The following is a 24,246-nucleotide window of genomic DNA, read 5'->3' as shown; positions in this document are numbered from 1 at the left end:
CTGTATGAATTTTCCACAAAAGGACGGGGAAGTGGGCAACCCCCTGAAACTTTAAAACAGGTCTACTTCTCTCCTCCTTGCTCGTGTATGTTCCACGACATCTTTTAAAACAATAGACAGACATGTTTTGCACACTATGAAACTGAGGCTCGGTAATTCCCTTCTTTAGACAATCTCTTCAGGTGTTGTAAGGAACTCCTTAGCACCTTTGTGCTTCATAACTCACAGATGTCATGAATATCTGATTGGTGCTTTGGGCCCATGGAACCACACTTTGCCTGTCCTAAGCTTTCAACATCCTAAGCTTTACTTCTAGAACAAATACTTGGTCTTATGTGACTTAAGATTAGGTTAGAAGGCATCTGACTTAGAAGCTTAGTCTCTTGCATCATACTCAAAAGTTTTTCCATCCCATCAATCACTTGTCCAGTCTCTTGCTGTCAAGAGCACAGGCATATCATGTTTTACCTATTGCATAATTTGCCTTTCATCTTCAGAATTGTCATTACCATCCAAAGATTCCTCTGTGTGCAAATGAAGCAGTTCTCATTTTCTCATCATTTTTAATTGTGAGTATCTCTACTTTTCTCTCCATCACAATTCTATTCCTGCTTTTACGAGAACAGTCAGCACTCCTTCTGCTTCAGCACAGATATTATGTGATCAATAATATTTATATAATGCCTCAAATTAAGCAGTAATACAACAAACATCCTCCTTAATAATAGAAATGACCCGGCAAGCCCACTGACTCCTTTGGCTTTGGGGGGCAAAGTTGACTTGCTTTGGCTTCGTTGGGTGGCTTTTTAAAAAACTACGTTAATAAGTTAAAAATTCTTAGGGTTTTTTGATTTCCTACTCTGGATGCAGTAGACCTTTTAAAAGACTTCCTTCCTCCATTCACAGACAAAGATGCGATGATAAGGTTTATCCCCTTTACTAAACCAGCTGAGGAATTTCCCATGCCTTAATGGCTTTAGGAAGAATCTTGCTAATAAGTTACCTCCATTGTGTCACTATTTTTCTTAGCGCTTTAATTCACTCAACAATTTGAGGACGATATTTCTATGCTGAGGCTTCACAGTTTGGATCCTGGGGCCCTCATATAAGTTCTATCACTTTACACATCTTTCCAAAGTTCTCGTGACCTCAATTCCCTGGAAAGTTTGCGGGGGGAATTAGTGGAGAAACAAAGTGGTTGGTACGCAACAGGGCTTCCCACCAAAGGGTGCTCTTTGCATTTCTCCCAGGGGGGTTAATCGTGATGAGCAAATGCAGCGGGCTCTCGGATGATGCTCCGTCAGTCCCCGACATTGCAGGGGCACAGAGAAATGCTGCTTGCAACCCGCCCTCGGGGGTCAACGGCGGGGCCGGAGGAGTTCCACGGGAGGCCGAAACGCAAGAGTAACCACCTCTCGGTTAACCGCGGGCCGGAATTCCCCACTTCTCCACCCTCGCCCCAGCTGCGGCCCCACGCCCACGCAAAGCCCGCCGCGTCCGCCCGCGCGGTGACGTCATCGCGCGGCTGCCGGGCGCCCGGACGCACCGCCCACCGAGTGGGAGGCGGAAGCCGGGCCAGCCTCGACGCGGCGTCCCGGAACCGCGGGAGCCTGAGCGCTCGCGCACCTGGGGAAGGGCGGTGGAGACAGCGGGCATGCGTGAGGCTGCCGAGTGGCGCAGGCGCACTGCTGGCCTCGCTCGCGGGACGAGATCCGGTTCTCCGGGTTGGAGCGGGTGGGGCGCCCTGGGCTATCCCTGCTGTGGCGGAGAAGAGGGAGAAGGAGATGGGGAGGGAGCCCAACTCTTGGGAAGGGCGAGTTTGCTTCTGGGATGGGGCGGGGCTGGATGGACGGATCCTGCTGTGCGTCTGTGTTGGGCACTTCCCACGGAGTTAGTGATTTATTTGTCGGAAGATGAAACCAAACCACCACGCAAAGTGCGATGTGCTTATCTTAAGCCAGGAACACGCTCAGAATACACGCCCAGAGCCTGGGGCAGTTCTCCCCGAGGGATGGCAACGTACCTGTGTGCCAGGCACCGCGCAAAGGCTGACCCATAATTTCACTCTCCTAGCGCCAATAACAACCCTGTGGGGCGGGTATTATTATGTGGTCCCCAATTTGCATGGTCCTCGATTTCCTCGCTGGAAACCGAGGACAGATTAATTTGTCTATAGGTCACACAGCTGGAAAATGGTGGAGTTCCATTTCCACTGGGTTTATGTGATTGTAAAACTCAGTGCTGTCCATCAGACCCATGAAATCATGAATCTGTAAAAATTAAAGACATTCTGTAAATAAGTGGCAAATCGTTAAGTTTGGACTTTAAGAGGTATAAATCAGGCTGTAGGAGTAAGGAGGTAAGGAAAAGGGGCTCAAAGTAGATTTTGAGTGGGATTTAGCAAGAGGAAAGGAGAGAAGAAAGCTTTGAGGAGGCAAGGAAAGGGAAAGCAAAGGCTTGGAGGTGGGACAGGTAATCTGAGAAGAAAGGGAAGTGATTGCCTCAACTGGAACCTTGTGTTTATGGTTTGGTTTGCAAATAGAAGCATCTGTAATTCTAGAGGTAGGCTTGTCTTCCAAAGCAGTGGACTTTCTCTTTTCTGCACTTAGGGTTATGCTAAATTCACAGTGATAGTATACCTCTGTTCAGCAAGAGGATGCATTCCGGCAACTCATTAACAGTCGGAAACTTCGGTACCCCTGGCAAAGATGCTAAGAGATGGAGGATTTATTGCTGGACACTGGCCTGCCTGAAAGAGGTCTCTTCACAGCTTGTAGGTTCTGTATCTTCCTATCTCCTTCCTGGCTCCAGTAGTGAGAGGAATAAACGCTTAACCTTAACCCCAAATCCAGTACCCTCTCAGTGCCAGCATCCTTCCAATCTTTGAAAGAAAGAAAAAAAAAAAACACCGTATCATCTTTGTTTACAGAAGGTTGGCCCTGATGATTTGTTAATTTGTTCATGGGTTTATACTGCTGTCATTGCTATAACACAGCTTGCTCTACCCAATTTAGCAACTGATTAACTACTACCTGTATCAGTCTCTTATTGTTTAATGGGTGTAAATTTTATCTCCTAAGCAAGATGGTAAGATTACCCAGGCAGGGACTGTGTTCTCTATCTTATATACCTGGGTAATGACTTGACTGACTTTTTCAAGTGTCTCTCTTATTCCATGTTGAATACCCACTACTCAGTATTCTGCCTGGCACATACTAGGCGCTTAGTAAATAATGATTGAATAAAGTGTTACCTTCTGGAGAGCAGGAAACAAGTCTGTTATTTTCTTTATATTTTCCTAGTCTTCTAGCAGAATATCTCCTTTTGGCAGACACTCAGCAAATGTATGACTTGATTGCTGTGCCTTCCTGCAGGGGAAATATAATCTCCCTGTTGCCCTATAAAGAATTGCCACCTGAGGCTGGCCTGGTGGTGGAGTGCTTAAGTTCATGCTCTCAGCTTTGGGGGCCCAGGGTTTCCCCAGTTGGGATCCTAGGTGCCGACCTAGCACCGCTTGTCAAGCCATGCTGAGGCGGTGTCCCACATAGCAGAGCCAGAAGGACCTACAACTAGAAAATACAACTGTGTACTGGGGGGCTTTTCAGAGGAAAAGAAGAAGAAGAAAAAAAGAATTGCCACCTGAAAACCATGTCCCCAAGAAGTCTGTCAAGAAATAATTGTTGATAGGTTGACCAGCTTCAAAGAAATTCTTGCTTCTTTTCTGAAGTGTGCATTTGCCTTTCCACAGTGAATGGTTATGTGGGGCAAGCTGCCTAAGAAATTCTTTGAGAGATTCTGTAATTTGAGTATCTTCTTGACTTGAGAAAAACAAACCAATAAAAAACAAAATCAAAACCGCAACAACAAAAACCCAATACCAAATAGGATCTTTGAGCTTAAGAACACTATCTGCAAATCTTAAACAACTTTGTGCCCCTGGGAGAGAAAATGCCTCTGTGTTTCTGTGCGAACAACTGTGCTTCAGTCGAGGTAGCTGAAGCCATGTCAAGTCTGAACCACCGTTCTTCTGTCAACCTCTTCAACTGACAGCAAAGACTCCATGGGGTGGTGGGTAGGGAGGTGATGAGTTCACGTAATGTTTGAACATAGAGTCAGAGGCTAGAGCAAATCCTTTCCACTACTTCCATTCAGCTGTGCTAAACCCGGCCCTGCCTCCCATTTATTAGATGTGGGTCCTGGGTGCAAGTTACTTGACATTTCAGGGCCTTAGTCAACGATAACACTACCTAACCTTTAGAGTTACAACATGTACATGTGTAAAGGGCTTAGAACAGTGCCCGGCATATTGGTACGCAGCAAGTGCTCTCAGTGTTGGACAAGTAAATAAAACGATGCTACGTTAACCTCCACCGCCACACTGCTAACCTCTTGTAAGCCCCACCTGTATTGAAATTTTGGAGACGCCGCTGTTTCCGATGACAAGGTTGTCCTGACTCATGCAATTATTTTTGTTGCCGGCTACATGGCTATACTTCGCCTAAACGATTTGGGATGTGTGTCTTCTTCTCCCCGCTCCCTTGCTTCCTCCACCCCCCGAGCAATCGAGGTGGGGGCGTGGATGGGGGAGGGGACGTGCCTGGCTTTCTTTCCACCCTCTATCTCTGAGGCTCAGCTAAAACGTTACAAACTACCCGGCGGGGCTCCGGTCTTCCCGGGAGCGCCCCCGGGGGTGGGGCTGAGCGGCCGCGCAGGCGCACTGCAGCAGCGCCGCGCCTGCGCGGTGGAGAGGCTGAAGGAGGCGGGGGATTGGTATGCGAGCGAGTGTGCGAGGGGAGGAGGCGTCGGGGCCCAGCGTGGTACTACGACGGGCGCGGGCCGGAGGGGGCGGGGGGATGCGCCGCGGCGGCCGCGGCGGCGCGGGCGCTGGGGCTGGGGCTGGTGTTTGGAGGCGTCAGAGCAGCGGAGCCCGGTCTCGCCGCCGCAGCAGCGCGGGTGTCGCGCCCGGCCTGAAGACGCCGTACCTTTTTGCCCCTCACCTTTTTTTTTTTTTTTAAATAACCGGAACCAATGAACGCAGCCGGGACCCGAGCTCCGGAGGCCGCCGGTGCCGAGGGGACCAGGCTGGCGCCCGGCAGGAGCTCGCGTCTGAGGCGGCGGGGGCGGCCCGAGGAGTCGCAGGCGGCGGCGGCGCCTCGCGGAGCGGGCGAGTGGCCGGCGGCCGGAGAGCCGCTGCGCTTTCCGCCCGCTCCTCCTCCGCGCCCTCATCCCGCCGCGACGCCCGGCCGGGCCTCGGGCTGCCTGCGGCGGCGGCGCTGGGCTGCGCTGCTGCTGCTCGGGCTGCTGGCGGCCGGCGCGGCGGACGGCTGCGAGCTGGTGCCCAGGAACCTCCGCGGGCGGCGGGCGGCGGGCTCTGCAGCGGCAGCCGCCTCCTCCCCCGCCGCGGCAGCGGGCGACAGCCCGGCGCTCCTGACAGGTGAGGGCTCGGGGGCGGGGGGGTGCGGCGGGCGGGGCTCGGCCTGGCGCTCCGGGACCCCCCTCCTCGGGAGGGGCCCGCTATTCGACAGCCCCGGCCGGCGCGCGCTGCGGAGCGGGGCTCCCAGACGCCGGCGCCCTGGCCGCTGCTTCGTCGCGGTCCCCTACACTCCGGACGCCTTCCCTCCCCCCATCCCGCGGACGCCGCGCCCTGGACAGAGCCTCTCGACGGCGCTCGCTTTTCCCCCCTTTCGTCGGGTTCCCGGGTGTTCCACGCAGAGCAATGCGGCGGTTTCTCTTCTGTGCTGCAGAAAAGCCAGCAGGATCTGCAGGATACTGGGCTGGTTTTTTTTTTTTTTTTTTTTGAAGCTGCTAGGGAAAGTCAGCAGCAGCAGCAGCAGCAATGCGGTATTGAGTCTGCCTCTTGGTGTTGCTTTTGCAAAGGCAGCTGGCAGCGGGTCTCACAGGTTCAAAGCCCCGCTGAGCACAGTGTCCCAGGGGAGGCTGCTACAGAGGATTCTTTGAGAACCATAATACCTCTGGTGGTAGTGGTTCCGTATTGGTGTGCGGAAACCTCCAAGTCTAGCGTGTATTTTTTGAGGGGTTGGGAGGAAGGCCGTTTTAAAGGATAGAAAGTGTTTGGTGGTGGGAGCATCACTGGGTGACAAAGGGTGCAGACAGCTTGGCAGGTATCCAGAATATACCTAAAATTTGCCAAGTGCAGGATATTCGGAGCTTGTATTTGAGCAGCAGTTCGGATAGACTGCACCAGCACCTTTTAATACAGAACGTTCTCGAAATTACTGAAAACTTGCGAACATGTTTGGTAAGGTTAGGTGGAAAATTTTGAAAGCCTTCCAGTGCCCTGTACAACTGATATGTTGTGGTTTAAGTCATGATGTAAGGATCTTGAAACGATTTACTTTGGAAAAGTAGGGGAGCTAAAGTAATGGTTATTATTTTTCTTTGTACTTTATTTTTAAAAGTGACCTGTAGGTTTTCTACGTTAACTGCAAGACTAAAAGAGGGAAAAAGTGAAGTGGAACAAGATGACCCATGATTAATTTAACAAAGGTGATAGTCAAACAGGCGTCTGAAAGTTACTAACAGCTGCTCTGAGAAGTGCTCAGGAGCTATATTCTTTACAGCAAAGCAGCTTTTCTCTGGGATCTGTCACAGGATGTTTACTGTTCTAGAGAGGAGGGTGTTGGTAAACTTTCTCGAGCTCTTTGGAAGTAGAACATAATGATCAGAATATATAACTTGCTTTACTCTGAAACACATCGAGCCCTTTTAACTGGAACTTGAAACGTCAGACCCATCACTGGGTGATTTGGATGAAATGGTTACAGAATGATCCTTAGTAGGAGCACGGTGTAGTTTGAGTGAGAGGATAGATTGGATAGTTTTATTCTTTGAGTAGCCTTTGTTCTCCAAATGAAAATGTGGCGAATAAAAGTGTAGAGAAGAATAGTGATTATTTGGAAAGTAGCAAGATAAAACTATAATGCGAAGGTTTCATACCTCATGCAGGAAGGGAGGGAACAGAAATATTTGGGCTTCTAAAAGCTGTAGGAGTGTGACTCTTGGTTTCTGGAGCAGAAAAGTTTGATTAATAAATAATTGTCTCATGTTTCATCAATATGTAATTGGTGGGAGGGCTTGCGATTCAGAAAACTTAGTACTTATTAACCACTAACAATATATTGTATATTATGTAGATTATATCAGGAAAATGACTTCAGATGGAATTTTATTTTAATAATCTATAATCCTTTTGAAGATGAATTTCTCTAGGTTACTTATGGCATTGTGAAAAGGGAAAGGTGATTCTTATTGGATAAAAAGTCTGATACATCACACAAAATGAGTTTGTGCTCTAGTGCTTTAAAGTAAGTTTACTAAAATAATACTAACCCTGGCGTTTATTTTTAATGTTCTTATTCTTTCCTTTTGTTAGAATATTGATTTTTAACAAGTTAAACATTTCCATTTAAAGTTTAAGGTAATCAAACTACACAGTGTAAAAGTTAAATTGTGGTCATTTTAATAAGTTTGTGTAAATACAGTCATTGGCACTGGTATCTGAGAAAGGTAAATTGAAAGTCCATGATAAAGTTAGAGCATATTGAGAATTTCTTTGAACTATATGGTCTCTGTAGTGCTCCTTCCTATTCTTCTGATGGTATGAATAGTGCTTTCTTTTATGGTTTCCATTTGTAAATGCTGTGCTACCCGGAACATAATTAATTATGGCTACTGTACACTTCAGGAAGTAGAACCATAGACTGAACTTAAAAACTGTGTTATCATATTCTAGGCAGTGTTAATGGATAGAAATGGAGTGGAGTGCATCAGTAATAAAACTAACCTTCATGTGAATTTTGAAAATGGAAAATTCTTGAAAGAATCCTGGGAGAAGAATTGTTCTCTCTGGCTCCATGTTAAAGTTGTCATTTAACAGTGAGTGTTCTTAATAGCTCTGCAAATGACAGCCAAAATCACATTACCTTCTCTTTTCCTCTGCGAATTGGTATTTTTAATACTTACCTTTAGAAATTTCAGAAGAGTTTGCCTCTTACTAATAAAATCTAGAAAATATTCTTCTCCACTGAGGTTCACCTCTCGAGAGTTTTACTTTAGGGGTTTAGTGTATTTTAAGAATAAATTGCTTTTAAATCATCTATTGCATGCTTAGTTTTGAGCAAGCACGAGTTCTTATAAAGAGACTGACAAATCATCAAAATAAACAGACCCATTGTCATAATGAATTTTGGTTTATTTTTTCATTTCCTTTTTTATGTTAGCTTTTCAGGATTCAATGTGCAAATGTTTTGAAAGGTGAAACCAATATATATAATGCCATGTAGTAAGGGCTTTAATTTTATATATATATTTATATATATATATATGTATGTATTTTTAGGTCTGTTACTTTGAAAGTGATTGAAATTTAAAGCAAGTTAGGGATTGCTGACTGAGAGGTTTTTCATTATAATCTAAAGTGGTGCTTTAAGAATTCAAAACATTCCTTTTTTTTTTTTCTCTTTTGCCTAACAGATGTAGAATCAATGACTCGATCCCAGTGGGAATGATTGATCTCATCCAGATATGGTCCCCAAGAAATAGTTTATGAAAGGACAGTGAATATATATATACACACACATACACATACACACAAATATATAGCATATATAGAACACAATTCTTTTTGTTTTTAAATAACCTATTAAATTTTTTATTGTGATTGATCAATTTGGAGCATAGCTTTTTTTTTTTATTCTTCTTCCCAAAGCTCCCCAGTACATAGTTGTATATTCTAGTTGTAGGTCCTTCTGGTTCTGCTATGTGGGATGCTGTCTGAGAATGGCCTGAAGAGCTGTGCCATGTCTGTGCCCAGGATCCAAACCGGCGAAACCCTGGGCCGCTGAAGTGGAGCGCGCAAACTTAACCACTCAGCCACGGGGCCAGCCCCCATGAACACAATTCTTTATTCTGGCAAAATATGAGAATAATTGAAACATTAAAATTGTTTTTCTTTTATGTACTTGTTCAGAATTTTTTAAAACTAATTTTAACTTTAGAAATATTTGCTTCTCTCATTCTTTTTTTATGAATTAATGCAATCTTCTTTAGTGCCTATGTAAAGGTTTTATTTTAACTATAAGACTTTTCACTAATTTGGTATGTTAGGAATATAAAATTCATGTTTTAAAACATATCTTTTCTAAGTATTAAAATTTCAATGAAAATTTAAAATATTCTTAGTTTGAAAGTATAATAACCATTTAGTAAAGAAGAGCTACTTTACTCACTAGTGTTAAACACATCTGTGTTGTGGGGCTTTCATTAATTTAGGTGAAAATAGCTCATATGAGCATGATTATCGTTGGAAAATCTTAAGCTTCACTTTGAGTTCTCTCACCTTGCATCCCTAATATTTATCCAGCAAATGTTGGCACCTTTTTTTTTTTGTAGTAATTGGCTTCGGGGTAGTATATATACATTGCTTTGAGGAATATTTTACACTGTGTTTACTCGGGTTGATGTGTACATTGTGACAGTAGTTCAACTCACAGTGTCATTCACCTAGTACCAGAAAACATTGTTCCTCCTTTTGTGAAGTTGTTCTTTCTGAATTTAGCTTATGAGTTTTTCCTGAAGTCACCTTTTGATGGCTAGGTCTTCTGCTGTATCCTGTTTTTCCTTCACTGTAGTTATCATTACCAGTCCTTTTCTTCATCAGTCTTTGGCCATTGCTGTAGGGTTTTTTTTTTCCCTTGCTGTTGCTAACTATAAGAGTAAAGAATCTACTTGTATCCATTTTTCTTTTTGATTTGCACCTGAGCTAGTAACTGTTGCCCATCTTCTTTTTTTTCTGCTTCTTCTCCCCAAATCCCCCCAGTACATAGTTGTATATTTTAGTTGCAGGTCCTTGTAGTTGTGGCATGTGGGACACCGCCTCAGCGTGGCCTGATGAGTGGTGCCATGTCCACACCCAGGATCCGAACCGGGGAAACCCTGGACCGCCTAAGTGGAGCGCGGCAACTTAACGACTCGGCCATGGGGCCAGCCGTTCTTTGTGTCCATTTTGATCTAGTCTATTCTGAATCTTTAAGAATTAGTGGTAATCTTATTAGTCTGGAAACATTGCATCTCTTGGTACTCTTCTTGAGAATACCTGGGCAGAACTGGCTAGTCTGTGTTGGGACCCCCCCGGCACAGGAATAACTCAGAGGGCCAGTTGGGAAACTGGGCTCAGGATTTAGCTTAACTTTAACAATTGGAGGATCCACACAGGTGTTCTTTAATTTTCTAACGGCTTGCTTTGTGGTTGGATACATGCTAATGCTTTTAGATTAATTTAGACTTTTGAGTAACTATATCAAGCATTTTGGATGTTGGCTTACTCATTGATAATAATGCAGTGTGAAACACTTTCAAAATGATTCTTGACATCTGTATTTATGTATATGGTAGTTAAAGTTTAAACTGGTTAAGCTAACGTTAAAATTAACAGTAATATGATTAGCAGACCATTTTTGATATTCACTAGAATTTGGACCTTATCTTATTAAGATTTACTTAGGAGATTACTTCTGAATTGATCAGATTTCATCAGCCAAGCAATTATTAAGCACGTGCAGAATACCACATAGTAGCAATGGGAAAGAATACAAAAAAGAGTCACACATGGGTCTGCTTATTGGGAATAAGAGGTGTATTTATTAAACCATTACTAGTTGTCAGTATTGTGCTAAGTGCTTTATATGCCTCACTGTTCTTTTTTTTGAGGAAGATTAGCCCTGAGCTAACATCTGCTACCAATCCTCTTTTTGCTGAGGAAGACTGGCCCCGAGCTAACATGCATGCCCATTTCCTCTATTTTATGTGGGACGCCTGCCACAGCATAGCTTGACAAGTGGTGCGTAGGTCTGCACCTGGGATCTGAACTGGCGAACCCTGTGCCGCCGAAGTGGAATGCACGAACCTGACTGCTGCGCCACTGGGCTGTCCCCTACCTCACTGTTTTGATTCTGAGATTAACTCTGTTAGATAGCTGCTGTTAATTTCATATAAACTGATGCAGGATAATCTTAAGTAACTTGCTCAAGTCACACTTAGTAAGTAGCAGAGTCAGACATCGACCTGGGTTTCTCTAATTAAAAAGCGTTGATTCTTAACTGGTATGTTGTGTGCATCCTTATACACACAAATAAATGTAATAGTGAGACACACTGTGATTAGTACCATGATGGACTGCAAAATATTGGGGAAAGGAAAGGTATTAGGGAATATTACTTGGAAGAGGGTGGAGTCTGAGCTGGACCTTGATGTATAGATGAGACTTCTTGTGGAAACGAAAGAAAGGACTTTCTAGGAGGAGACATATGCAGGAATAAGGAAATTTAATACTTTTATTTGGGGTTAAGTATAGGGTGTCTGTAGGGTAGTGCGAAATGCAGGGAGAAAGAAGGTTGGGTCAAGTTATCAAGAGCTTTAATATTCCCTACTTTATTCCCTATGTATTGAAATGTCAACACATCTAAAACTGGGGTACTCAGCCATGTGCTTGGGAGTATGGGAAGCTACAGGAAAATTGTGACACATTTTCTTGGCATATCCATTTTACTAGATTATTTGGGAAACAAACATTAAATATTTAATCAGTAAGAATTTAAAACATTTAACAATACTAAACATGCACATGTTATGGAGAATGTAAATGTACTTTAATTTTTAAGGTAAAGCAAAAGGCTTAAAAAGGTATTTTGACTTTTCAGAGTGTTTTTTTCCCTAAACTTAGAGTTCTAAATCTTTTATCCTGTCAGGGTTGAGAAGCACTATGGTTTTTGAACATGGGAGTGACATGACTTCTGTGTTTGAGAAAGCTAAGTCTATGTGGATGCAAGTCAGGAGATAATAAAAGTTAAGAGGTTAGGAAGCTATTTAGAAGTAGAGATCTTGAGAGTTTAAATTATGCAGTGGCTATGAAGATGTTTAGAGGAAATTTCATGAAATTTGTTTTATTGTTAGATTAGAAAGGAATCTATTTATAGGAAGTCTAAGAAACAAAAATTACTTTTAAATTTTAAACACCTAGAGTTTGTAGAATGACTTACTTAAGTTGGTGCAAGTCCTTGAGAATATGCAAGAAGAAACTCTGTTGTAGAGTGTCTTCAAATGTGCCTATTTAGTATAAAAATTATTATTTTTGTATATGATTGGATTTATATGTATGATAATTTACAAAGTAGTTTATGTAAAGCTTTTCAGTATTCCATATTTAAAAATACATGTTTTTATTTCTTAACAAAGGGTAATTATTTCCAGATTGAACTAACATTGTAATGCGTCAGAGTTGATCTCCCCCCCTTTGAATAACAATGTCTCAGAGTAGTAGCATATTATTTGTTTCAAAATTAACTTGAATTTCATTGTATGAATTTCAAGCTTGATCTGTAGATGATTATTTCAAATGCCAAATCTAAATGATTTGTTCTTTTCCTTATGCTTCTAGATCTTTTTATTAGTAGGTAGGTATTAGGTATTCAATCCTTTTTGACACTTTCTAATCCTACCTGCAGTAACTCTTCTCCTTGACTGGTTTCATTGTTTATTTTAAGGGTGGTTCTCTCATAGGTCTCTGTCCTCAGTCTTGTGTTCCTCTAGTCTAGCTGAACATTTCCTCCTCAGAGAACTTCATTACTAAGAAAGTTCTAAATTGGGGGTGGGGAACCCCAAGCCAATGATTGGTTTGACTTTTGGCTTTATTTCATTTGGCCCTTGAGGTGATACTGCACAGCCATCATGGCTGCAGTCCTAAGTAATTTCCTTTCTGCTAGGCTCTGTCAGCCATATTGCCTAAAGTGAAACAATGTTAGGATTAAAGCTAAGATTAGTTGTAGAATGTTTAATAGTCGCTACTTAGTGTTTTCTTAAGATAGTGGTGACTTCCCCCAGGACCAGGCAACGACAGACTAGGACAGGACCAGTTTACTTGGACTAACATTCATCTCAAACTCAAGTGCTTTTGTTTGTCCCAGTGTTTCTTACAGATGAATTTTCTTTGTGTGCGCTTATGGATCTTGACCTGTATGTAACATACTCTTTTTCCTCTCCTCGTTTTCACTTTCTTTCTCCACCTCTCTCTTTGATCTTCCTAAACTTGCCATTCCATGGAACTGAACTCTTCAAAAACTATTTTACTCAATTAAGTACTGCGCTTTTAATTTTAAAAACATTTGGCATGTATCTTATTTATGTGATTAAAAAATACTGAGCAACCTCACCACAAATCCCTAGAGTAACAAAAGTGCTTTGTAGTTGTTTCTTAAATGATTCTCAATAAGTGAAAAAGGTTTTTTAAACCCTTACTTGAAGTTTTTATCTGCTTTTCAACACACTGTACCTTTTACAGGTTCATGTTATTACGCTCATGGTTTCTTTCCACTACTTTTTTTTTACCTTTTAAAAAATACCTGATGTTGAGTAATAGGTAATCTTAATCCTCTTCCTCCTTTATTCCTATCCTCCAGCAATAAACCTCTAACTTTTCCATTAGTGACAAGTATGTAATTTTTCCTCTGTTTCCCTACTGTCTGTCATCTTCAGCTCTTCTTTCTACTTTTTCACACACGCAGACTGGGTTAATCCTTGATATTTGTTTCTTTTGTATTTTTGGGTACCAAATTTTAAAAAACCTAGTTTAAATCTTTGTCTACGGGCTGGCCTGGTGGCGCAGCAGTTAAGTGCACACGTTCCCCTTCTCAGCGGCCTGGGGTTCGCCGGTTCGGATCCTGGGTGCAGACATGGCACCACTTGGCACGTCATGCTGTGGTAGGCGTCCCACATATAAAGTAGAGGAAGATGGGCACAGATGTGAGCTCAGGGCCAGCCTTCCTCAGCAAAAAGAGGAGGACTGGCAGTATTTAGCTCAGGGCTAATCTTCCTCGGGGGGGAAAAAAAAAGAAAAAAAAAATGTTTGTCCAACTGTGGGTATAGGTACCCTTTGCTATTTTTTTAATTTGCTTTTTAAAATATACCTTTCAGGGTACATCCAGTGTTTGGTTCTAGGTCTGTTGAAATGGATCTTAAAAAGAACCATAGAGGCTAAAAGTGAGAAAGTCGGGAGGGCCAGCCTGGTGGCTGAGTGGTTAAGTTCACGCGCTCTGCTTTGGTGGCCCAGGGTTTCACCCGTTTGGATCCTGGGCGCGGACATGGCACTGCTCATTAGGCCATGCTGAGGTGGCATCCCACATGACACAACTAGAAGGACTCACAACTAAAATATACAACTACGTATTGGGGGGATTTGGGGAGAAAAAAGAGAAAAGATTGGCAACACTTGTTAGCTCAGGTGCCAGTCTTTAAAAAAAAAAAGTCAGACTTCAGTGAATCTGTGTGTGCGTGTGCACATATAGTTGTAAACTTTATTAAGTGCCTGTTTTGTGCCATTATTAAGTGACTTTTTGATGAGAGGAACTGGGGATATAAAAATGTTGAAATTGGCCATTTTTATTGTTACAAGAAGAGTGTAAACTTGAAAATTACCTAAGAGTGGATTGCATGATCTAAAAATAGTGTATAAATATTATATTTGTTTTTTTAAAGGAGACTACTGTGGTAGCTTATCTAGTAGCATTCCTACATTTACTGAAAATGTCTATTTTTGAATATTTACTAGAAGTTTCTTGTTATACATTTGCAGTATTAAAAATAAGCCCCCCTTTCCCCTTCTTTGGAACAAGGGTGTGATATAAATAAATGTAGTTCTTTTTTGTTCACTCTTTTGTATTTTATTCTTCATTGACAAACAAAACAAACAAACAAAACACTTCAGTGATTGTTATGTACTAGTCACCAAGTTAGGTGTTTGGAATTTCAAGATCAGTAAGATATGTATGGACCCTGCCTTGTATTCCAGGAGGAGATATATCTTCTTTCTTTTTTTAGATTGGCACCTGAGCTAACATCTGTTGCCAATCTTTTTTTTTTCCCTTCTCCCTAAAGCCCCCCAGTACATAGTTGTAGATTCTAGTTGTAAGTCCTTCTAGTTGTGAGATATACCTTCTTAAAGGGTGATGATACATTGTGATGAGGGTGTTAGGGCATAAGGGTGTATGCTGTATTTAACAGAATAACAAAGATGGAGTTCCTCACTTTGATGTGGAGAGCTGGGTTGTTAATGAAGACTTTTTCCCCCAGAGTAAAAATATTCACTGAGAATGCGTAAGAGTTTGTCAGATAGGGAAAAGTATAATGGTGAGAGAGGAGGAAACTGAGTGGAGAATGACATTTATCATAGACATTGGCATTTGAGAGTGCTAACTGGAGATTGTGAATTACCAAATACCCACTATGGTAGAGTCAGTGGTCAGCCAGTTTGTAGTGTATCTTCATCCATGTTTGTGTGTGGAATTCAAATTTATGCCTGGCATTGTATATTTTATTTCATTGAATCCTTATAGAATCCTTATGAGATTATCATTATCCCCATAATGTTACTACATATAGCGGAGATTTAGGATTGCTCTCAAACGCTATATACCTTAAAAATCTGCCAGTGCCGAGGGTCTTTATGATGAAGCACAGAGTGTGATTGGAGTTGAATTAGGAAACGAGGCTGGAGAAGTAGCAGAATTAAACATTCTGATTAATGTTAAATTCTAGATCTTTATTGGCCAAGGAAACTTATGAGTTCCTTCTTCACTTAGCTTTGGTAAATAACCAGTTTTTCTTTTCTTAAAATTTTTCTATTTTCTGAAATCTTAAAAAAACACTAGTTTAAAATATAGAATTCCTGGGGCTTAAGACAAATGACTTAAAAAAAATTAGTATCCTCAATAGGTGGGGAATTACTATTTGTACTTTGTTTTCATGACTATACCTTAAGGATGGAATGTAGTTTTGTTTTTTTTTTCCTTTTTATTAAGATTATGATAGTTTACAACCTTGTGAAATTTCAGTTGTACATTATTGTTAGTCATGTTGTAGGTACGCCACTTCACCCTTTGTGCCCTCCCCCACCCCCCTTTCCCCTGGTAACCACCAATCACTTCTCTTTGTCTATATGTTAACTTCCACCTATGAGTGGAGTCATACAGAGTTTGTCTTTCTCTGTCTGGCTTATCTCACTTAACATAATACCCTCAAGGTCCATCCATGTGGTTGTGAATGGGACAATTTTGTCCTTTTTTATGGCTGAGTAGTATTCCATTGTATATATACACCATATCGTCTTTATCCAATCATCAGTTGATGGGCGCTTAGGTTGCTTCCACATCTTGGCTATTGTAAATGATGCTGTGATGAACACAGAGGTGCATGGGACTTTTGGAATTGCTGATTTCAAGTTCTTAGGATAGATACCCAGTAGTGGGATGGCTGGGTCATAAGGTATTGCTATTTTTAATTTTTTGAGAAATCTCCATACTGTTTTCCATAGTGACTGTACCAGTTTGCATTCCCACCAACAGTGTATGAGGGTTCCTTTTTCTCCACAACCTCTCCAACATTTGTCACTCTTGGTTTTGGATATTTTTGCCATTCTAACAGGTGTAAGGTGATATCTTAGTGTAGTTTTGATTTGCATTTCCCTGATGATTAGTGAGGATGAGCATCTTTTCATGTGTCTATTGGCCATTCATATATCTTCTTTGGAGAAATGTCTGTTCATGTCCCCTGCCCATTTTTTGATCAGGTTGTTTGATTTTTTGTTGTTGAGTTGTGTTAGTTCTTTATGTATTATGGAGATTAACCCTTTGTCAGATAAATAACTTGTAAATATTTTTTCCCAAATAGTGAGTTCTTTTTTTGTTTCAGTCCTGTTTTCCCTTGCCTTGGAGAAGCTCTTTAGTCTGATGAGGTCCCATTTGTTTATTCTTTGTATTGTTTCCCTCGTCTGAGGAGTTATGGTGCCTGAAAAGATTCTTTTGAAACTGATGTCAAAGAGTGTACCGCCTATATTCTCTTCTAGAAGACTTATTGTTTCAGGCCTAATCTTTAGGTCTTTGATCCATTTTGAGTTTATTTTTGTGAATGGTGAAAAAGAATGGTCAATTTTCATTCTTTTACATGTGACTGTCCAGTTTTTCCAGCACCATTTGTTGGAGACTTTCTTTTCTCCATTGTAGGCCCTCAGCTCTTTTGTTGAAGATTAGCTCTCCATAGATGTGTGGTTTTGTTTCTGGGCTTTCAATTCTGTTCCATTGATCTGTGCACCTGTTTTTGTACCAGTACCTTGCTGTTTTGATTACTGTAGCTTTGTAGTATGCTTTGAAGTCAGGGATTGTGATGCCTCCAGTTTTGTTCTTCTTTCTCAGGATTGCTTTAGTAATTCGGGGTCTTTTGTTGCCCCATATGAATTTTAGGATTCTTTGTTCAATTTCTGTAAAGAATGTCATTGGGATTCTGATTTGGATAGTGTTGAATCTGTAGATTGCTTTAGGTAGTATGGACATTTTAACTATGTTTATTCTTCCAACCCATGTGCATGGAATGTCTTTCCATCTCTTTGTGTCGTCATCAATTTCTTTCAGGAAAGTCTTGTAGTTTTTGTTGCATAGATCTTTCACTTCCTTGGTTAAGTTTACCCCAAGGTATTTTATTCTTTTTGTTGCTATCGTGAATGAGATTGAGTTCTTGAGTTCTTTTTCTGTTAGTTCGTTGTTAGTGTATAGAAATGCTACTGATTTATGTATGTTGATTTTATACCTTGCAACTTTGCTGTAGCTGTTTATTATTTCTAATAGTTTTCCAATGGATTCTTTGGGGTTTTCTTTTTTTTTTTTTTTTTTTTATTAATGTTATGATGGATTACAAGCTTGTGAAATTTCAGTTGTACATTTTTGTTAGTCATGTTGTGGGTACACCACTTCCCCCTCCGTACCCTCCCCCCACCCCCCCTTTTCCCTGGTAACCACCGCGGGGTTTTCTATATATAAGATCATGTTGTCTGCAAACAGCAAGAGTTTTACTTCTTTCTTGTCCATTTGGATTCCTTTTATTTCTTTTTCCTGCTGAATTGCTGTGGCCGCACCTCCAGTACTATGTTGAATAAGAGTGGTGAAAGTGGGCACCCTTGTCTTGTTCCTGTTCTGAGAGGGAGGGGTTTCAGTTTTTGTCCGTTGAGTATGATGTTGGCTGTGGGTTTGTCATATATGGCCTTTATTATGTTGAGGTACTTTCCTTCTATACCCATTTTATTGAGGGTTTTTATCATAAATGGATGTTGGATCTTGTTGAATGCTTTCTCTGCATCTATTGAGATGATCGTGTGGTTTTTGTTCCTCATTTTGTTAATGTAGTGTATCACATTGATTGAACCATCCCTGTGTCCCTGGTATAAATCCCACTTGATCATGGTGTATAATTTTTTTGATGTATTATTGTATTTGTTTTGCCAAAATTTTGTTGAGGATTTTTGCATCTATGTTCATCAGTGATATTGGCCTGTAGTTTTCCTTCTTTGTGTTCTCCTTGTCAGGTTTTGGGATCAGGGTGATGTTGTCTTTATAGAATGTGTTAGGGTTTTGAGAAGCATAGCATTTTTCATCTCCAGCTTTTACGTAGGCCGTAAGTCTGTTCCTGCTTTTGTACAGTGTGATTAAGAGCATAGCCTCTAGTCTAGAGCAGGATTTCCTGGGCTTGAGTCCAGTGTGACTGTGGTTTTGTACTTTTGGGTAGGTGATATAATCTGTTAGTGCCTAAATTTCCATATCTCTAAAATGGATTTGAAGAATAAATGAGTTAGTCTGTGTAAAGTGCTTAGAGCAGAATCTGGCAAGTGTTAAATGTTCAATTATTGTTGACTTTTTTTTTATCTACAGATTTAGATGTAGGATAGTTGTAGAAATGTGCTGTGATACAGTGAGAATTATTGTTAAGATGTTTTATGTTGCATTTAAAAAAGTCTGAAGACATAGTTTGAGTCTCTTCTGTGATCTAAATAACCATTAATGGTCTGAGATTAGTTAAAACTTTGTAGAAACATGAAACTGTAGACAGTGAGAGTGAGGAGTGCTGTGGTATTTTTAAAAAGTTGGTAGCATTAGCTTAAATTGTTTTGTACTTTTGTTATTTTATATTATTAAAAGATGTAAAGCATTTTGCAGCTGAAGTATCAGACTTAAACTTTTACACTCAGAAACTAAAGATTTTTATTATAGAAAAGATAGAACATACCGAAAAGCATTAAGTGGAAAATACGTCTACCTCAATAACTAGAGATAAGAGCTGTAGCATCAGTTATGGTGTTTTTAAGATCTGTGGGTATATTTTTATATATTTAATAATAAACTCATAGAGTGATTATTTTTAATGTGAAATTACTTAGTAAATAATGGAATGTTAAGTATATTCCAGGCGCGTGGTAAATATTGGGGACACAGTGATGAAGAAGATTGATGAGGTCTTTTTGTCTTCATGGAACTTGCATTTCACTTGGGAAGATAGGAAAAACAAACAGTATTTTAATTTGTGAGAAATGCTATCAAGGAACAAAAGAGACATAAGATAGAAAACAATGTGGATGGTATGGGGACTCCTACTCATTTATGTAGTCTGGTTAGGGAAGGCTCCTGAGAAGGTCACATTTAAGGTGACAACTGAAGGATAATAAGGAAACAAGTCTGTGAAGAGTTTGGGAATAGCATGCCACACAGGGGTAATAGCATGGACAAAGACCTTGAGGCAAGAAAGAATTTGAATTATTTGAAGAAGTGAAAGAATATCGTTTTGACTGATCGTCTTGATGGAGGGAGAGAGTAGCATGGGATCTATCTAGCTCTACGAGAGAGAAGAATCAGACGGTACAGAGCCTCATAGACCCTGTTTAGGGTTTATTCAGTGGGTGATAGAAAGTAGTGAAGCATTTTAAGGACGGGAGTGAAGTGGTATGGATTTACGTTTTTGTTTTTGGTTTGGCCTAGGTTTTTTTTCCATTAAAGATTGGCCCTGAGCTAATACTGTTGCCAATCTCTCTCTCTTTTTTAAAGCCTCCCAGTACATAGTTGATATTCCAGTTGTAGATTCTTCTAGTTCTGCTATGTAGGATGCTGCCTAGGCATGGCTTGATGAGCCATGCTAGGTCTGCGCCCAGGATCTGAACTGGTGAAACACTGGGCCGCCAAAGTGGAGTGCATGAACTTAAGCACTCGGCCAAGGGTCTGGCCCCTAGTTTTTTTTTTAATGGAAAAACCGTAGCATAAAATTTACCATCTTAACTATTTTTAAGTGTACAGTTCAATAGCATTAAGTATATTCACATTATTGTGAAACAGATCTCCAAAACTTTTTTATCTTGCGAAACTGAAACTCTATGCTCATCAAGCAACAGCTCCCCCCCGCCCCTGGTAAATACCGTTTTACTTTCTGTTTCTATGAATTTGAGTACTTTATATAACTCATATAAGTGGAATCACGTAGTGTTTGTCTTGTTGTAACTAGCTAATTTCACTTAGCATAGTGTCCTCAAGGTGCTTTTGTGTTGTAGCATGTGACGGGATTTCTTTCCTTCTTAAGGCTGAATAACATTCCGTTGTATGTATAGTCATGTGCTGCATAATGACATTTTGGTCAGCAGTGGATTGCATGTATGACAGTGGTCCCATAAGATTAGTACTGTATAGCCCAGGTGTGTAGTAGGCTATACCATCTATGATGTTTGCACAATGACAAAATCACCTAATGATGCATTTCTTAGAACATACCCCTCTTGTTAAGTGATGCATGACTGTATATACCACATTTTTTATATCCATTCATCTGTCATTGGACACTTGGATTGCTTCCACCTCTTGGCTATTGTGAATAGTGCTGCTGTGGACGTGGGTGTGCAGTATCTCTTTGAGACTCTACTTTCAATTCTTTTGGATATATACTCAGTGATGGGATTGCTGGGTCATATGGTAGTTCTGTTTTTAATTTTTTTTGGGGAACTTCCATACTGTTTTCCATGGTGGTTATACCATTTTACAATCCTGTCAACAGAGAACACAGGTTCCACTTGCTCCATGATTTACATTTTAATGATTTCTTTGTCTGCTGTTTAGGATATAAATTGTTGGAAGCAAGAGTCACCACAGGGAGATTGCCTAGGAGTCCAGTTAAGAGTTAATAATGGCTTGGATTAGGATGGTAGGAGGAGAAGAAGAGTTAACAAGCTAATTTGGAATTAGAATTGGTTGGACTTGCTGAGGGATTGGCAAACGGGTGAACGAAAGGAAGGAATTAAGGACAGCTCTTAGATTGATGACTTCAAGGTTCCTCATGACCTCCATGATGCTAATGCAGGTAGGAAAGTCTTCCTCAGGAGCCCTCCACGTATTTCTTCTCATATCTCATAGGTCAGACCTGGGTTATTGGACAAGGCAAATAGGATTTCCCTTGTTTAGAACAATCATGTTTCATTCTCCTAGGACTGGGGGGAATAGCCCACCTTCCTGAGCACATTGCTGCCCCATGCTTGAACAGAATGGAGGTCCTCTTAGGAAGGAAGAAGGGAGGGAATGACACATAGTAATTTGCTTTGCGAGCTTTAGGAAAATATCTTGACCTTTTTTTGCCTCATTTAAAAAATGGAAATAGTACTACTTCACAGGGTTGTTGTGGAGATTAAATAAAACAGTGTATTTGAAGTGCTTGGCAAGAAATAAATGCTCAATAAATGTTTTCTTTACCTCATTTCCTCCATCCTCCCAATTATCTTGTTTTTTTCTTTCCCATTTAGAATAGTTTATTTTGAGCCCTAGGCCTTAGGAGCCGTTGGTTCTTTTTTTTTTTTTTTAATTTGAATTCATAATACTTTACATCATTGTGAAATTTCACTTGTACATTATTTCTTGTCTGTCACCACATAAGTGCTCCCCTTCACCCCCTGTGCCCACTCCCCACTCCTCTTCCCCTGGTAACCACTGAACTGTTTTCTTTGTTAATGTGTTTGTTTATATTCCACATGTGAGTGAAATCATTTGGTGTTTGTCTTTCTTATGGGGTCTGGCTTATTTCACTTTGCATAATTCTCTCCAGGTCCATCCATGTTGTTGCAAATGGGATGATTTGGTCTTTTTTATGACTGAGTAGTATTCCATTATGTACATATACCACATCTTCTTTATTAATTCATCAGTTGGTGGGCACTTGGATTGTTTCCATGTCTTGGCTGTTGTGAATAGTGCTGCAATGAACATGGGGTACATATGTTACATTGGATTGTTGATTTCAAGTTGTTTGGGTAGATACCCAGCAGTAGGATAGCTGGGTTTGTGGTAGTTCTATTTTTAGTTGTTTGAGGAATCACCATACTGTTTTCCATAGTGGCTGCATCAGTTTGCATTCCCACCGGCAGTGAATGATGGTTACCTTTTCTCCACACCCTCTCCAACATTTGTTGTTTTTAGTCTTAGTGATTATAGCCATTTTAACAGGCGTAAGGTGGTATCTTAGTGCAGTTTTGATTTGCATTTCCCTGATGATTAGTGATGTTAAACATCTTTTCATGTGTTTACTGGCCATCTGTATATCTTCTTTGGAGAAATGTCTGTTCATATCCTCTCCCCAGACTGGGCTGTTTGTTTTTTTTCTTGTTCAGTTGTGTGAGCTCCTTATATATTATGGAGATTAACCCCTTATTGGATATATGGTTTGCAAATATTTTATCCCAGTTGGTGGGTTGTCGTTTTGTTTTGATCCTAGTTTCTTTTGCCTTGCAGAAGCTCTTTAGTCTGATGAAGTCTCACTTGTTTATTTTTTCTTTTGTTTCCCTTGTCTGAGAAGATGTGGTATTCGAAAAGATTGTTTTAAGTTCAATGTCAAAGAGTGTACTACCTATATTATCTTGCAGGAGTTTTATGGTTTCAGGACTTATCTTCAAGTCTTTGATCCATTTTGAGTTTATTTTTGTGTATGGTGTGAGATAATGGTCTACTTTCATTCTTTTGCATGTGGCTGTCCAGTTTTCCCAACACCATTTATTGAAGAGACTGTCTTTTCTCCATTGTATGTTTTTGGCACCGTTCTTGAAGATTAGCTGTCTGGATATGTGTGGTTTTATTTCTGGGTTTTCAGTTCTGATCCATTGTCTCTTTTTGTACCAGTGTCATGCTGTTTTGATCACTGTGGCTTTGTAGTACATTTTGAAGTCAGGGATTATGATGCCTCCAGCTTTGTTCTTTTTTCTCAGGATTGCTTTGGCAATTCGGGATCTTTGGTTGCCCCATATGAATTTTAGGATTCTTTGTTCTGTTTCTGTGAAAAATGTCATTGGGATTCTGATTGGGATTGCATTGAATCTGTAGATTGCTTTAGGTAGTATGGACATTATAACTATGTTTATTCTTCTAATCCATGTGAATGGAATCTCTTTTCGTCTCTTTATATCATTATCTATTTCTTTCAATAGTGTCTTATAGTTTTCATTGTATAAGTCCTTCACCTCCTTAGTTAAATTTATTCTAGGTACTTTATTGTTTTTGTTGCGATTGTAAATGGGATTGTATTCTTGAGTTCTCTTTGTAAGTTCGTTATTAGAGTACAGAAATGCAACTGATTTTTGTAAGTTGATTTTGTACCCCGCCACTTTACTGTAGTTGTTAATTATTTCTAATAGTTTTCTGATGGATTCTTTAGGGTTTTCTGTATATAAGATAATGTCATCTGCAAACAGAGTTTCACTTCTTCTCTCCCTATTTGGATTCCTTTTATTCCTTTCCCTTGCCTAATTGCTCTGGCCAAAACCTCCAGTGGTATGTTAAGTAAGAGTGGTGATAGTAGGCATCCTTGTCTTGTTTCTGTTCTCAGAGCAATGGTGTTCAGTTTTTCCCCATTGAGTGTGATGTTGGCTGTGGGTTTATCATATACAGCCTTTATTATGTTGAGGTAGTTTCCTTCTATCCCCCTTTTGTTAAGAATTTTGGTTTTTTTTGAGGAAGATTAGCCCTGAGCTAGCATCTGCTGCCAATCCTCCTGTTTTTGCCGAGGAAGACTGCCCCTGAGCTAAAATCCATGCCCATCTTCCTCTATTTTATATGTGTGGCGCCTACCACAGCATGGCCTGCCAAGCAGTGCCATGTCTGCACCAGGATTGGAACTGGCGAACCCTGGGCTGCCGAGGCAGAACGTGCGCACTTAACTGCTGTGCTACCAGGCTGGCCCCTGTTAAGAATTTTTATCATAAATGGCTGTTGGATCTTGTCAAATGCTTTCTCTGCATCTATTGAAATGATCATGTGGTTTTTATTCCTCATTTTGTTAATGTGGTGTGTGTATTACATTGGTTTGAGGATGTTGAACCATCCCTGTGTCCCTGGTATA

The 24,246-nt window shown here is 40.7% G+C and overlaps 1 protein-coding gene across 3 annotated transcripts in view; it reads left to right on the top strand.

Annotated features, from left to right (window-relative positions):
- The first annotated feature begins 4,877 nt into the window (after positions 1–4,877).
- Positions 4,878–24,246, top strand: part of STIM2 (stromal interaction molecule 2) — a 172,185-nt gene continuing 152,816 nt past the window's right edge. The window contains exon 1 of one of the 3 annotated variants that reach the window (XM_044767670.2): positions 4,878–5,434. In XM_044767670.2, the coding sequence (XP_044623605.2) occupies positions 5,029–5,434 (406 nt within the window). In that variant the 5' untranslated portion in view covers positions 4,878–5,028. Of the gene's footprint in view, positions 5,435–7,859; positions 7,897–24,246 lie in introns of those variants that run through there. The other 2 variants (XM_044767669.2, XM_070506103.1) reach the window with 2 other exon arrangements.

Source organism: Equus asinus, chromosome 3, assembly GCF_041296235.1.
Source record: "Equus asinus isolate D_3611 breed Donkey chromosome 3, EquAss-T2T_v2, whole genome shotgun sequence".
Lineage (NCBI taxonomy): Eukaryota > Metazoa > Chordata > Mammalia > Perissodactyla > Equidae > Equus > Equus asinus.
Note: the sequence above shows the minus strand (reverse complement) of the source record. Positions and strands in the feature narration are given on the sequence as shown.